Source organism: Teleopsis dalmanni, chromosome 2 (assembly GCF_002237135.1).
Source record: "Teleopsis dalmanni isolate 2A chromosome 2, ASM223713v2, whole genome shotgun sequence".
NCBI classification, from domain to species: Eukaryota; Metazoa; Arthropoda; class Insecta; order Diptera; family Diopsidae; genus Teleopsis; species Teleopsis dalmanni.
The window spans coordinates 59,705,567-59,721,960 of NC_051847.1; the positions used below are offsets into that span (position 1 = coordinate 59,705,567).

Genomic DNA, 16,394 nt, shown 5'->3' on the forward strand with positions numbered 1-16,394 from the left:
GGTGTTGTTACTGTTTTTTTTTGGTCCCCTTCATGGGCGTCGGCCAACGCTATCAGTATTACGGTGTCGAGCCACCATTTAAATGTTGGAGGGCTAGAATGATAGCCACTTGTGTTTTTCAATCAAAATACAAAGCAATCACACTATCACATTTCAACTTCTCTTCCACGACACAACAATCAATATGCCTTTTTACGATTGTAAACAAGACAATGAACTGTCAATGAATTCCTTTTGACCTTTTTGTCATTACTGGTTTGACAGCTAGATCGGTGGGAAGTTTGCTGCAACTTTTGTCAGCCACCCTGTATATTGCAGACCTATATTCGTACCTGTATATAATTGATTTGTGTTGTTGGTTATTAATGAAAAGAAGAAGATTTGATATTTATGTTGCTTAGAGAAAAATATTCACAATAACTATAATAAAAGAATAAAAGGTTGAAAAGAAGATGGAGAAAGGAAGAGCAAGAAAGAAGAAAAGTAAGAACAATAAAAAAGAAAAGAGAGAACAAAAAAGAAGAAAACTTAATGGACCTAATTGAAAACTTAATATATATAAAACAACATAGCAACGAAATTGTTAACTTTTTTGTCGAAAAGGCTGTCACTTTAAATCATTTCAACGGACGATGCTTGTATGGTAACCCTTATTTACTTCCAAAATTCTTATCAGTTAATATTAAAATTTTAAAATAATTTTGTGCATCTCTTATCAGTTCTATTTCGGAATGATATTTTCCATATGCGGAGCAATTAATTTATGTAAAAAGAATAAGAGACGATGTGCCGATAAATTTCGTTTTGATATCAAAATTTTTGTTCTGTAATTTTTATTTGGTAAGCAAAGAGATGGGAAAATACTGAAACAAACTTACTATTTGATTAATCATTGTGTCAATATTAGCAGTTCAGAATTGAACATTCAGAATTTTTTCTTTTTTTAATAATAATTATTCCAGCACATATTTCTTAACAAAACAAATTGAAGAGTTAAGTTTAAGAATAAGAAGCAAGCATATAGATTTACTCATTACTTTGTGAATGAATGAATATTCAGAAAAATTTTAAAATTGTAGTTTTAATTTTTTTACTTTATTTTTTAAATTTATTTTCTCAACCATATAACTACTTCATCCCCATATTCTAGATTCAACAAATTCCACTAAACATTTTGAATACACCTTCGAGTTCACGTGTGACGATACTTTAATCAATTCTACCAATATCATTGATTTGTGTTTTCTGCTTAGGCATTGAGCATTGAAATCATAGAAGAAAGATACGAAACGTCTTACTACAGTTATTTCCATTTAAAATGTTTACAAATATTTGCTCATACCACGAATCGAACATGAAAAGCACATCAGTAAAGTTGCCTAAACTGAGAGCTCGTCATGGTACGTGTAGCATTTGGTCTATTGAAGCTTCATATAAAAGCAAAAATTCAAGATTGATTGGTTTCATTTGATTTCGGGTACCCGTAACGCGTTCGTTAAAGAGTTTATCGGTTGGCAATAAGACAGTCATGAGTTTAATCATACTCTGTGTTCTATTATTGGCTGTGGATTTAAGTCATGGTCAATTGTCAATTTTTACCACAAATACTTATAATAATAATACTGAAGCTCCAGATCCGCAAATATCTGTTGGCTCAACAGCGCGTCAAGCCCGCAAAAGAACATTGTCGGATAGCTGTTTAACCGATGAAGACACGCAAGGCACTTGCATGACACGTTTTAATTGCATGCTACAAGGCGGGTCTGTGAAAGGATATTGTGGTACCTATGGAGTTTGTTGTGAAAGTGAGTGAGAATATAAGAAAAAATATATTATATAAAAAAAATGAATTATATGAGCTAGTGTAAATAACTTAAAAACTAAGTCGCGAAAATTTGTTTTCAAAGCAAATTGTTAATGTTTTAAAACTTGGAAACAAAGGAAATAAATACTTCAATTTATAGTTTTTTTTACGATATAAATTTTTTTTTTAATTTACAATGACAAGCATAATGACAATGTCACAAACAGAGTGTCACAATTAAGTTAACAACGAGTCACTAGAGATACTTGTGACGCGGAGTCCAGGAACAACAAATTTTTGCAGGAGAGCCTATATATTTCAGAGACATTTTTGTGTGTTTGTATAGCTTGTGCTTAACCATGAAAATTTCTTTACAGTGGATTTCTATAGAATAAATTGGTAAAATTATGTTTTTATAATTTTTTGTTTTGAATCTGTTCTTCAGATACTTATCTGAAGAGCACCCGAAGTTTTTCGTCAGTAAAATCAATGCGACTTTAAAATCCAATATATCAAATAATCAGGCTACAACGGCTGATTTACCGATTTTTATAATTGCTAGAGCAGTTATAGTCTCAGAAGTCTTAATTTAAGAAAGATATGATATAATTTTTATTCTTGTTTAATAAAATTGCAACAAATTCAGAATTTTTATTCAACTGATCACTCACGATCACTCACATTATAACGCAATACCAGTCAAACCATTTGTTTATTTTAAATAGATACTTACGACTTCATATCAGAGAGGGCTTATGTGACTGTTTATGGTAAAGAGTATACTTGCTTACGAAATATTAAGAAAATATTGATTGGTTAAATGTATTCCTAATTTTAATCACTATTTCACACTTTCACTATTCAAGTTTATTTTTAATAAAAACATAACTTAAGTACTTTTAATCCAATACACTAATGTTTGACTATTTCTTGCTTATTATTGTCATTATGAAAAGTAAAATAATAATTTTGCTTTTTAAATGAAGGAGAAAGTCTTTCTTTAGCATTTTTTTGGAATAAATAGTAATTAATGATTGCCTTAAAGTGTCAAAGTAAATACTAAATATGTACTTACGCATTTTGAGGTCGTTGCAGACCATAGTTTTAAAGAACCAAAATTATTTAGTGGAAAATAATTGCTGCTGTATTTCTTTCGAGAAAAATCACAGCAAGTGAATTTGTAAAAGAACTTACACAGCAAATTAACAATAGTTCCAGTTTGAATATACAAATCAAGTACGACTTTGGGTCAGTAGGCTAATGAACACTGACTCTGAGCTTAAAATTTGTCAGGGTACGAGTTCAATCCCTGGTACATTTCCAGTCTCAAAAACTTATTTTCGAATAAATAAATATAAGAAATAATTCCAAAACCATAGATATTTGGCAATACTCGAAACAGCTGTATGATCGGCCAAAAATTTAATTATTAATAATAAAAAATGTTTGTTGTTGCAATTTTACTACTGTTAAGAATTTAGTTTTTTTCGTCAAAACGGACGTTAAAAATCAATATAGAAAATATAGAAAAAGAAATTATTTAAGAATAACATGAAATACTAAAATTATTCATCAATGACTAATGTTATGTAAAAGGATAACAATGATTCCTTCTTGTCTATTCCTTCGAGAAAATGTTTAACAATGAGAATGCATGTTCATTTTTTTATTAAATTTAAATTTTGAAAAATTCTTCTTAATTGTTTACTAAACTTAATTGTTTCCTTTTCAAAACTTGCAAACATATATTCACAATATATCACCCAATTTTATTCTTAAAGCCAACCTGCAATGTGGTGCCACATCTAAGCTCAAACGCATCATCATTCGCAATCCAGTCACGTTAGAACGAACCTGTAATTATCGCATTGAAGCCTACAGTTCGAGTGTGTGTCAGTTACTGATTGAATTTGAAAGATTCGAACTAAAACAACCAACACTGGACGTCGGTCAGCAAAAATTGGACTGTACAGATTATTTTACTGTGGATAAATTTACTTTATGCGGCGATAATACACAACAACATCTTTACATACCTTTCCGTATGGGTGGAAATGAGGTTGTGCAATTGACATTTGAACTACCAGATCGTTGGTCGGGTACTAAATGGCGTTTGATCGTCACACAATTGGAGTGCCCAGTGGCCAAAAAGCGTTCCAGCTCAATTTTATCTTTTGGCAATCAAAACAATTTACAGGATTTGCGCACTATATTCAGTACACATCATAGTGATTGGGATTTATTGGCACCAATTGGTTGTGATCAGTTTTATAGAGATAGCAGAGGTACCATAAAGAGTTTTAATTATCAAACAAGTGGGAATACTTATTATATGGCAGAAACAAATTATGCAATTTGCATCAAACCTGTGATGGGTGCCACTATGATTGAGTAAGTATTATTAAATATTTTTATTATCTTTTACTTATATTTGGCTTATCCATTTCAGATACACTACTAGAGATTTCTCAATGTCTAGTCGTAATCCAATCAATTTAGGTTTTGATGAAAATTGTCATAGTACAGTATTTTCTGATAAGGTGAGAAAGGATTACTTAATGATACCACAATCTCTGCTTGCAAGTAATATGAACATGCAGCCAACCTATTATTGTGGTAACCTCGATGGCAATACGCAAGTCACAATTCTAGGTAAAATATTTGTTTATTTATATTTTTATTTAACAAATAATACATTTTACTACCATTTCTAATATTAATATTTAATAATATTAACTCATAGTGAAAACTTATTTTAATGCGATTATTTTTAAATTATATAAAAAAAATTTTCATAACATTAACTAATAAGTTATTATTAATTATATATTTCTTATATTCTTAATCATTATTTTAATAATTTTTATACAATTATTATTATTTGTTACTGACTTATTTTTTAAATAGATTGATACTATTTTAGTGTGATTTTTGTTTTTTAAATAATAGCTTTTTTCAATAAAATTTCTAGGTGGACTTCCATATGTCATGTACTTCTATAGTGATGAACTGACAGACACTACAGAGACAGGATTCAGTATTGATTACGCTGTAAAATAAGCTTTCCCAAATATTTATAAGTCTATGCAAAATAAATTTAAATAAACTTTATATCAATAATAAATTTTAATAAAAAACAACAGACTTCGTATAGATTATGTATTTACTTCGAAATACTAGAAAACCAATTTAATGTAAAATTTTAGGTTCCACTTTAATGTAAAATACATCATATCGGAGAGTAGATCATTATTGAGTACTTCAGTAGGGTGTTCTTCGAATAGGTATTCCAAATTATGATTAAACAAATATAATTTCAGCAAATGAGTTAAATATTTTTTAACCGATATATAATTTTATACAATTAATGACAAGAAGTAATTTCGACAATCACCAATGACACAATGACATGTTATATATTCAACTTCTATGAATTGGTTTATAACTTGAATACTATCCCTTCAAAATATCGGGCTTAATGTTAATTTATAATTGTTTTTAACCGCATAGACCAATAACTATTTTTAAAAAATACTCTACCTGCAGTAAATCAGCCTATCTAGAGTATAACGCACTGTTTTATTTACTGATCTGGAGATAACACAGTCCTCGAACACATCAAATTTAAATGAGCATAACTAAGACTATATTAGCTAACAAGATAGTGGAGAACTTATGGAACTAGCAGTTACTGGTCGACTAGTACATTATATCGAATATACTAAAACCGCACCTTTGAGGTACAACAAGAATAGAAAAATGGACAGCAAAAAGAATAGATTATATAACAAATAATAGGTGAGAGCCAATAAATAATAAAAGTATATGGAGAAGACTCTTTCACCCCAACTGTGTTGTTTTAACCACTAATATATAATGGTTAAAATTACTATTAAAATCACTACATTACATACTAATGGTTATTAATGGTGATTAATGGTGTATCACTTGTTTGTCATATGAAAGTTAAAATGATGGAGACTCTCACACGATTAAGTTTTAAGCTGGATATTTATGACAAATATCTTACAATGAGTATTTATGTTATTTATATTCAAATTATTTGATTAGGCTATAGAATGTTGCCTATGACGATTTATTACAGATCCACTAAGAAAACACCATTTATAACACTTGATCAATTTGGCACTGGTGCTTGGTTGATTGAATACAGCGACTGGATATCATTCCTGAGGAAAAACATGATTAGTCATCGTTATTTATGTGACAGGCACGAGTTCTAAGCCTGACACTTGCAGTCCAACAAATTATATTCGAACTATGAACTAATTTAATAAAAATTTAAATATTTTTTAAGATCATTGATAATGAGTACTTGACAATACTCGAAACAGCGTTGTGTGGTCAGACAAATTCAATAAATTAATTAAAAAATTTTTGTAGTTGTTTCATCATTATTGTTCGAACCCTTCTAAATAGTTTCTTTTCGTCATAAGACGCGTTATAATAAAAAAAAGTTGCCATTTAAAATAAGGCCTATTGGCTCACGGTGACACAGTGGCATACCTTGTGTAAACTGGCAATACCAAGTATACCCTTGGGATTGCCAGTTTATCCTAACCTAACTTTTGTAGTTATGCGATAAATCATTTACTTTCAATTAATAAGCACCGTAATTTTTATATAAATAAGCAATTGATTAAAATTATCTGAAAATCATAAATAGAACTATGTCATTGAACGACTTCTAGTGGAACTATAAAGTAATACGACTTTCTCACTTAACAAAACCAAACTAAAATACAACTATTGGATGCTTTAATCTGCTTAAAATGTATCCTCTGTATCTTTGGCTTTGTGGCAAAAATAACAAAACCTCAAGGAAGTACTTGAAATGAAAATAAAGTTCATTAAAAACGCAATTGTTGTTTTTTTTTCTTTTTCTTTTTGGGTGTTTTGAAGAAAAATAAAATATTAACAAAGCAAATAATTGAGCAAATTTTCGTTGCACTGCACTTGGAGTTTGCATTTGTCAACAAAATAATAATAAAAAAAAAAATAAAAAAATTACTAAAAAAAAAAATTAAAAAGGACAAATGAAAAAAATTAAAATTGAACTTTGCAGCAAAACGTTCATTTGCGAACTTTAATGACAGCCATAGTTCGCTTTATGCTCGCAGTTATTATTTTGCGCTGCATATCCTTTCGCCGAGTATCCTTTTGCTGTTTGACATTTTCGCTATTTTGTTTGACTTTAGTTTTTAACCCTCAATTAAGAGTTGCAATTCGTCCTGCTAATACTCGTACTTTATCCTTTTCCTTTTTCATTTCGGTTTTATTTTTGTTATTATTATTGTTGTTGTTTTTGTATTTCTTTTTCTGTTTAGTTTCTTTTCATTGTGGCATTTCGAAAGTTTTCACAGTTTCCACAGTTTTTGCAGTTTTTATGCTGCTTTTGTGGCAGCATTTGATGATTTTGATAATTTTTTCGCCATCATTTTAATGCTGAGGTAATATTATTTTTATTGAAGGGTCAAATTGAACGCATTTTCAGCTCATTCATTTGCTGCCGCCCTCGGTACCGCTGCTGACGCCAACTTCCAGTGTTGCCCGTATTGCCCGTACTGCCAGTGTTGCCGTTGTATATTTGGTTGGTTGATAATGGAGTAGTGGTTGAGTTCATGAAATTAGAAAAACGCATTAACGCACTTGTGACCACTAACACGATTATCCTTTTAGTTGTAATTAAGTTGATTAAATCAAATATTTGGTCACTCCTCAGATACTGCCACCAAGCCAAATAAAATTGAATATAAGGAGATACATTTAATTGCAACGAGATTTTTGCTTTAATTCATTAAAAATAAAGCAGTTAAGCAGTTAAGTTATAACAATTATGTTAATAAGATATACATATATTACGATTGTAAGAGGATGTGGCACTGCCATAAGGTCGATTGCACCCACTTTTGGGCTTAGAGTAGGTCTTTAAGCCCCGTTGAATCAATAAAAAGTAGTATTGAACCTACTTTACAGAGTTTTATTGCCACTTCCGTTAGAATATACATTCCTAGAAGCCTATTTCGTATGTGCTTTAGTGCACATATGTTCTAACATTCTAACATTCTAACAGCACATATGTGACCGACTCCTCATACTCTTCACAGAATCAACAGTTTGCATCTGTAAATATACCTAGTTTTGTAAGATGGTGTTTTAGTCTACAGTGCCCTGTTAGGATTCCTCTGATGATCCTAAATTTTTCTTTTAATAGATTCATACAATTCTGGTATTTCTTATTGTTATTGGTACCAATAAGTGATTTGGATTGTTTTAATCCTGGTATATTATCAGTATATCCCAGTAATAAGATATATATAGTCATACAAATTTATATTATGATTTACACAAAATAAGTTATATTACATATATTGTTTAGCTCTTAAAAGTTTTTTAGTTTTCAATAAAGTCAGTTGGTAAGACCACTCATTACCATACATATCATTTACGGCAAGACACCACAATTATCATTATTATTGTAAATCGTTTTTGGATTTTTTTTTTTGTATTAATACATTATTAAACTACATTTGTCACAGCCGTTCATAATCAAGATAGCAGTTATATTAAATCCAATTTTGTTATAAAATTTAGTATACATACAAAAGATAGGTATACGATATAAAAAAGATGTGTCATATAAAAACATGATTAGAATAATCAGGCTAAATTTTTATACTAAAACTAAAGCGTCTAAACTTTTTCAAATGAAATATTAACAGTATTGGTAAAGTCTTAAAATATCTATCTACGATTTTTAAGGCCAACGATTATATTTTCATATTTGTCAAGGATTTAACTTACCTTACCACCGCTGTAGAGTGTGACACAACAGAAATTTGCTGATCAAAATACGATACCAGTAGAGCCAGTAGAGATATTGAAACAAAATTTAAATTTAATTTGTTTTTTAGATGGTCTTTCTTTTAAATCTAATTTGAGCTTAATCAGCCTACTGAAACCCCTCTAAGTTCTGGATAAAAAATAGTTCATTTTCAGCTTTCTGTGTTTCCTCAAAATCTATGATAAGTAGAAAGTTGAGTTTTAGTGCCTAAAATACCTACAAAATTTTATTTTAATATCAGAAAATATCGAATAGAGCACTCTCTCTCGAGAGCTAGAACTTACGCTCTACAGGACCTTAGTCCTACCTGTACTTCTGTATAATGTGGAGTATATGTTTTGTATAGGACATTATCACAGAATGATAAAGTAGCATTTGAAGTTTTCGAGAGAAAAGTTATAAATACTTTAGTAAGCAAGCGCAAGCTATTATACTTTAAGTATCACAACTGTTTAGTGGTTTAACAAAAACGTTACTTGCAGTGCAACCAATACACGAAATGAAACTATTCAAACAAACTATTCAAAACAATCTATTTTTTTTGTAAAGATTTATGTCCGAAAAAGCGCTGATAATTAATGATTCGAATATATAAATATATAAATTCACTTAATTTGAGATTAAAGTCTTGTTTCTATAATAATTACTTTTATTATTATAAGAAGAGGAAATAGTAATACCACTTTAAAATTTGTTGTATCGTAAAATAAATGATGTTCTCAGTCCAATTTTCTCTATACAGTTGTAATATTTAATGAACTTTTTTAATAAATAGGAATTTATTATCACATATTATATTATATGATCTCATAACTATTTTCTCCTTTAAGCGCAGAGTAGGTCATCTTTGCATTACTGGAGCTTATATCTTTCTTTTGAGCAAATATGCAGATCCCATTACAGACAAAACTTTGTTTATTTAAGCTATAGTTCAGCCCACAATATCCTACTAGAATTTTTAAGCGGTATTATATCATTTTAGGGTATAGGCGATATGGAGTATAATAAACCTTATAATATTGGGACAGTATAGTATTCTGTGCTTTTACTCTATTTTACTAACCAACAAAAAATATTACACTTAGAGATATTATACTTTAAAGAATTACAAAGTTGGTTTTGGAGCTAGAACTAAAGATATTGCTTATTTTCGCATAAGTTTAACAATATATTACATATCGGCCCATATGTTGAACCATAAAATCCTTCAAAACCTTTAAAATTCATACTTAAGTTTCTTGGACAATTATGCTTTAGAAACTCAACAACCAGTTTAGATGTCACCTATTGAGATTTAAGCGCATTGATATCGTATGGCTATCAATTGGGATGTCTATTCTTAAGTTCCGCGATATCACTTGTATTTCCGATTAAACCTTACGAGGATAAAATTATTATTAACCACTTTCTACTATCTTTTTAAGTATTCAGGCAACCCTATAAAAATTATTACTTACACGTGTGTTCAATACCACTTTGACAGCATTACCTTTTAGAACTTCTAACTTCTTCATAGTTTTTCAAAATGTTTTAACGTCAAAAATTTTCCCACGTTTTCAATTTGTTAAGCATATAATTTTTTATATTTGCTATGAAATTATTTTGAAAAAAGTTAAGTAAATACAATTTCAAAATAAATCATTTAAATATTTTGTCTCATTGTTTTCAATTAGTCATTGGAGTTAATAATTTGCTGTATTTACGGTTCGGATTGGGCAAGCAGCCATGACGTTACACAAATAGAACTGCAAAGGCGCTAATTGAAGTACTTTGCGATTATGGGCGTAACTAAGTGCCCAAATAAAACTGCTTGAGTTATAACAATTTCTCAATTATCGGTTTAAGTTATGATAATTTCATTCTTTCCATATTAACTCGAACAAAGGTAAAATCTTCCTATTAAGCGCAGTCTCTGGTATATCTCATAGACGTGCTTTCCAATCTAACTCAAAATTTACGACTAAAAATAAATATGTCTAAGCAATGATTTTGTCAAATATTTGTTTAAAGAATTTGTTTAACTTTCTTTGAACGCCTCCAAGATTAAGTGATCACCTTTTGTTTGTTCTCACAATAAAACAAAAAAAAAAAAAGTTGGTAAACATGACCAAGAATTGTTGAACCTTAAATATTTCATATGTAAGTTCATGTGATTTGATGATGAGTACAAGAAGTACAAGTCTTTTTATATACACTAGTATTTTCATTACATTTAATATATTTTTGGATGTTTTCATGTTTAGCGCTGGGTTCATTACTTAATTATTTAAGAATTTACGAGATTGAAGATTGAGTAAGTGCTAAATTGTGCCACTTGACATGAGCTGCTTTGACCCACATTTCCTCTATTGACACAATTGCTGCTGAAGAAGTTTGCTGGCACACGGAAAAGGAGTTGTGTCGAGAGTGACACGAATATGTTGATTTTAGCACATCAAATGTGGTAAATCGACGCTAATGGGTCTCTGATTGCTTACCTACTTAGGTAAAAAGTGCTAAAAGTGCTGCCTTTGCTGGTGTAGTATATCACATCTTTAATGTCAATTAGTACGAGATTGTTTTTTTCAAAGGACGTTAGACTGACACCAATGCAACGATACTACAAAAGATATGCAAAAACCATTTTCATAATTATTGCTATTAAAATAGTATTATTGTCACTAATCTGATTCTGATTTATAATAACCTAGATGACTTTTAATAGCGAAACCATGACTGTTGAGCGAATCATATGGTTTTAAGTCCACCTGTCAACCTATACTATTTTTCCTCAATTTATTACGGAATATAGTGCATTAAGGTGGAACTGTGGCTGCTTTTTAGTTTATTGTTTTATTTTTTCATATGATTATGTTTTTTAAGTACAGTTCATAGACACTTTAGTTGTTTATTCTAAAAAAGAGGGAAATTGGGCTTTGAAAGATCTCTTGATTAAATACCAAATCGGTAATCATGAGTGGGCGAACTGTCGGACGAGTTTGACTAAAACTCTTGATTGCTTTACACATCGTTAAACAAAAAAAAGTTAATTGTAGAACTTGAATTTGTAGAATTACTTAAAGTCCATCAAGGGGCACAATAGGTCTGTAGGTCACAGTGCAAACATTATAATTATAATAATATACAATGCAACAAACAGTTTTGAGTCTATTGTTGTAATAAATGAAATAATATTAATAAATTAGGTTGGATTAATCAGGCTAGTCGTTAACTACGCATAATGTTATTTATTCTTAGCGATATCAGATACAATTAAACCTTGAGTGATAGGTTTGTTTGCGACTTCCAGGAACGCTAAAAGATCCCTTTCAGTAACAGAGTCGCCAAACATTATTTAAAGATTTCTGAAGTCGTATTTACAGTTCATAGCTTAGTGGAACTGAAACCTATAGAATGTCGTTGTTCTAGTGCACAGGTACCATGTCATTAAAGCTGAGAACGCATTTTCTTTCAGTTTAGTTATTAATTCATAGCAATCATTGAGTAAGTAATAAGATCTAGTTGGCCAGAATAAACATTTCACGAAATAATAAAAAGTATTAAATAATATATTCTTGCTTCTGTTTAATGTAATCTCAAATTTTATTCTACTGAAGTAACTAAACTAAACATTACTAGAATTTCAAAATTTAAAAAGTTTATTATATTTTGTTGTCATTATTAATTGGTTTTCTCTGGAACTAAACACGTTTTACAAATTTGCAGTGGGTGTTAGTCACTTTGAAGTGGGTATCGTATTTATGCCTTAGGTAAGTATTTCTATGTGGTATAACTTAAAAAAATTTGCACTATAATTACTCATACCTTGGTAACTATCGACTTTCCATAGAAATCTCAATGAATTCAAAATTATGAATTGATTCTTCATATATATTAATTCTATATAACTTGCTTTTTAAGTAAAATTTTGTGGTTGATTAAAATGGTAAGTCTTCATCTGGTTTCACTTAAACTGTTTATGCACAGGACAATGACTAAACAAGTGTGATACATTTTCTTCATTATTTTCATAGTAAGGACAAGAGTAGTTAAATTATATATATGAAATAAATTGCATATGATGAGTTATCAAATCACAAACCGCTTTCCGTTAGAATGACATTTGTTACCCTTACCTTGCTAACGTTAATCCTTACAGATTAACCCAACCAAAGTCTTCGGAATGACCGCTAATTAGCTGTCTACGGGGTAATAATTCTTTATTCATTTCCTTGTTATTTTTTCTAAAAGATATTACGATCATAAAAAAGCCTTCATATTTATATATGTCCATTCATTTTCTCAGAGAAACAACCACTACCCAAATACTTATTACCTGTCCTAGAGCCGTTAGTATAATTGATAACACCAATGATTTCAGAAGACTATGTTCTTATTAGTTTTAATCTTCCAGTTTTGGAAGTATTCCACCATAAAGTCTATATTTCCCTGTAAAGTGTTACTTACATTTATGGCATCCCGATCCGAGTAGATCAAGCACGTGTCGTATGCGTAAAGCGCCATTGACGTGGGACTTAAAGTGGGGATGTCTGCCCACTTTTTTTTAATTTTAAAATTTTTTGTTTTTGTTACTTTCTAACTAATATAACTTTTATAACGGTTTAATAACGTCATCTTATTAAAATTTATGTACTCAAAAATTTATTCAGATTAACTCCAAAAACATCACTGATTTCACTATAAATGTGAGTATGTTTTTTTTATTAAATATTTAATTTATTTTCATAAAATATTTAATTAAATTTATTATTTACTACTACTTATACAAACTCATATTATTATATATGAAAGTAATCCCATTTTAAAATATTTAAACTAGGAAAATATAACTGGGACAACTGACTGATCTGGGAGAAGGTTTCGGGCTAGATTTGCTCTTGGAGTTCGTTAGTTAAACATGGAGTGAAATTTTAAAAATAGCAACTAGGACGTCTAATTAGGTTGTGAAATATTTTAAACCTACAGAAAATAAATTTATGTATACGGTCAAAGTATTTACTTCGAATACAGAAAAGGTTATAATTAAGAAATTTAATCACGAAAATTAATTTCAAATTAAGTAAATATTTTTTTGACCTGTATAACTTCTATGGCTTAACGGCGGAAAACTTTGTCAAGTTTTTTTCAGTGGGAAATCCTTCTTCATTCTGCCAACTTTATACTATTAAGGGAGTTTTGCAGACACCGACATAAATAGTTATCCGAGCTATAGGATGGGAGCATCAAAACTTTTCCACCATATTTCGTCAATTTCTTTCACATCATCAAAGATGTATGTAGCCTGGCATTGTAATGATGAAACCGAAATCCATTTTTTGTTGATCAATTCTTGTCGTTTTTCTTGATTATTTCGTTCAAACAAGTGAGTTTTTAGCAATTGAGGACCGCATTCACCATTGTACCAGGCTGAAACGTCTTTTGACAGATAATTCCTTTCCAATCCCACCAAACAATCAACTTTCAATCAATCAACTTCAAATTAACTTTGTTTGTCGTCAATCCAGGCTCTATGGAGAGTCGCCGGATTATACTAAGACCGCTTGCATTCTGTATTATCGAATTTAATTCATTTGTTATCGTTCATGTTTTATCGTTTCGCTTCACTGATCATAATTTGTTTAATCAAATTTCTTCGTGTTAATTCATATGGTACCCAAACATTAAGCGTATTCGCATAGCCTGCTCTTTTTATATGGTATCAAACTATCAAGTGGTTGATGTTTAGTGCCTCTTCTAACTTCTGGCAGCTTGGGTGTCGTTCGTGTTCCATTTATTGAGTGACAGTCCGATCAAAGCTAGTTGCATTCCTATAGCTTTTTTTTTGAGCGACAATTTACATAAATTCTTTATAAAGAAAAGTAGCATGCAAATTTACCATTGAAGCATATCGCATAACGATTTGTCTGGCAAAATTAGATAAGTGTTGCCATATATAAGGATACCAAGACCATCTAGTGCCAACAAATATAGAAGAATAGAAATCTAAAGGTAGTATATAGGATAATCGAAGAACGTAGGAAATATGGATTTCATTATATATTATAAAGAATAATAAAATATTCATAAAAATCACAGTTAATCTAGTAGTCAAGTTATGACATATTTTATTTTATATAAAAACTTATTATTTATAAAAATTTTATCTCATTTAGTGTTAACTTTGAATTAAAAATCAACTATGCCTAGACGAAAAGAAAAAAAACGTGCAAAAAAAAATGTTCCGGTTCTAAAACCATATAAATCCGATACTGAAATCTATGAAGGAATGTTTATAAAGGCTTCGCCTTCCGGTCTGGCTGATATAATTAACGCACGTGTAATAACATGGGGACGCAATGAGGGTCAAACAATGTCTGAAGTGATAATTTTCATCATTGTTGCAGTTGTTTGGTATGGGTACCACTTTTTCCCGATCATTTCCATGAAGCATACTGAACAGCAGTTCTATACAATAGTGTACACTGCTTTTTATTTCCTTATGTTTAGCTTTGTTACATTAAAGCGACCAAGTTTCCCAGGCTATGGGACGTTTCCTTTGATGCTTAAAATGCTGACGTTTCTCATGCAACTCTGTTGGATTGGATTTACAGTTCATTTATCCACTACTTATACTTGGCATACAATCTTAGTCATATTGAATTATATCTGTAGATGGTTTGCCTATACGGTAGTGTTACTGTTATCTTTATTTAAGTGGGGTTCAAAGGATTTGGTCGTTTCGATCCAGAGAAGTAGCTTTCATGTTGCTAGCTATCTAATTTTAGCCATATTTTGCGTGACTCTAGTTTTACCGACTCGTAATATTTGGAAGTATGTGCGAAGGGAATTTAATTTGATGGTTTATGGTGTTACTAAAGAAAAAGTGTTCCTATCAGAGAGCGACATTACTTTGGAAGATAGAATGACTCGAGAGCTAAATGATGATGAGACTCCAACACATTTTCTTTTGGCAAAAGACAATGCACTCATGAAAAAGTTAAGGCGTGAAAATAGACGTGCAAATCGTGCTCGGGCCAATAGATAATCAAAGCAAAATTAAAGCATTGAAGATTTTAAGGATGTCTTAAGAAGTTATTTTACTTTTATTCAAAGCTACAATAGATAACATGAATTACGTTTGAATATTTGAGATGAGTCGAAAAGTTTAGCTAGATTGGATGATAATTATGCTGCCCTATTTGGAATTTGTGAAATACTATTTTGGTGAAAATTTTTATTTATTTGTTTAGAAAATAAAAAATTAGAAAAGTTTTGGAATAAATATATTTTAGTGTTTTAAAAAAGCTTTTTTAGTTTCATTGTCTCAATTAAGTGTTATGGTAAGTTAAAGATGACTAAATACTATATGTCTTTTGGATACTATAGGATAATTTATATAAAACAAGAAAAAATTTTTTAAATAAAGTAGTTATTAGTTCATTTTCATAATTTTTTACAGTTAATTAAAGACAGAAGTGAAACATAAAATAAGAACTTATGAATTAGTCTTTATTTTTGTTTTATTATTATATAGAATTCTATATAACTTTCGTCGACGTTTCAAAGCTTATTTGTCTTTATCCTAATGGCGGACTTTTAATATTTCAAGAGCAGTTATTACATCACTCAATAAATCGTGTGACTGACACACAGATGGCGCTGCCATTGTCAAATCCTTATGATATTTATGGAGTACCAACCTTCAAAAGACTATATGTAAAGTTTCATGACATTTCGATTAGTCAG

The 16,394-nt window shown here is 30.1% G+C and overlaps 2 protein-coding genes across 2 annotated transcripts; both read left to right on the forward strand.

Annotated features, from left to right (window-relative positions):
• The first annotated feature begins 1,496 nt into the window (after positions 1 to 1,496).
• Positions 1,497 to 4,864, forward strand: LOC119674664. The gene is made up of 4 exons (XM_038085813.1): positions 1,497 to 1,805; positions 3,586 to 4,195; positions 4,254 to 4,456; positions 4,776 to 4,864. The coding sequence occupies exons 1-4, from the start codon at positions 1,529 to 1,531 to the stop codon at positions 4,862 to 4,864; spliced, it is 1,179 nt and encodes a 392-aa protein (XP_037941741.1). The 5' UTR covers positions 1,497 to 1,528.
• A 7,369-nt stretch (positions 4,865 to 12,233) lies between these two features.
• On the forward strand, positions 12,234 to 15,898 carry LOC119686098. Its single transcript, XM_038100564.1, has 2 exons — positions 12,234 to 12,418; positions 14,822 to 15,898. The coding sequence occupies exon 2, from the start codon at positions 14,848 to 14,850 to the stop codon at positions 15,691 to 15,693; it is 846 nt and encodes a 281-aa protein (XP_037956492.1). The 5' UTR covers positions 12,234 to 12,418; positions 14,822 to 14,847; the 3' UTR covers positions 15,694 to 15,898.
• Positions 15,899 to 16,394: the final 496 nt, after the last annotated feature.

Coding starts and splice junctions, on each gene's coding strand:
- LOC119674664 (XM_038085813.1), top strand. CDS start 1,529: ATGAGTTTAATCATACTCTGTGTTCTATTATTGGCTGTGGATTTAAGT. Junction 1,806..3,585: donor CTATGGAGTTTGTTGTGAAA/GTGAGTGAGAAT, acceptor TTATTCTTAAAG/CCAACCTGCAATGTGGTGCC. Junction 4,457..4,775: donor TACGCAAGTCACAATTCTAG/GTAAAATATTTG, acceptor TAAAATTTCTAG/GTGGACTTCCATATGTCATG.
- LOC119686098 (XM_038100564.1), top strand. CDS start 14,848: ATGCCTAGACGAAAAGAAAAAAAACGTGCAAAAAAAAATGTTCCGGTT.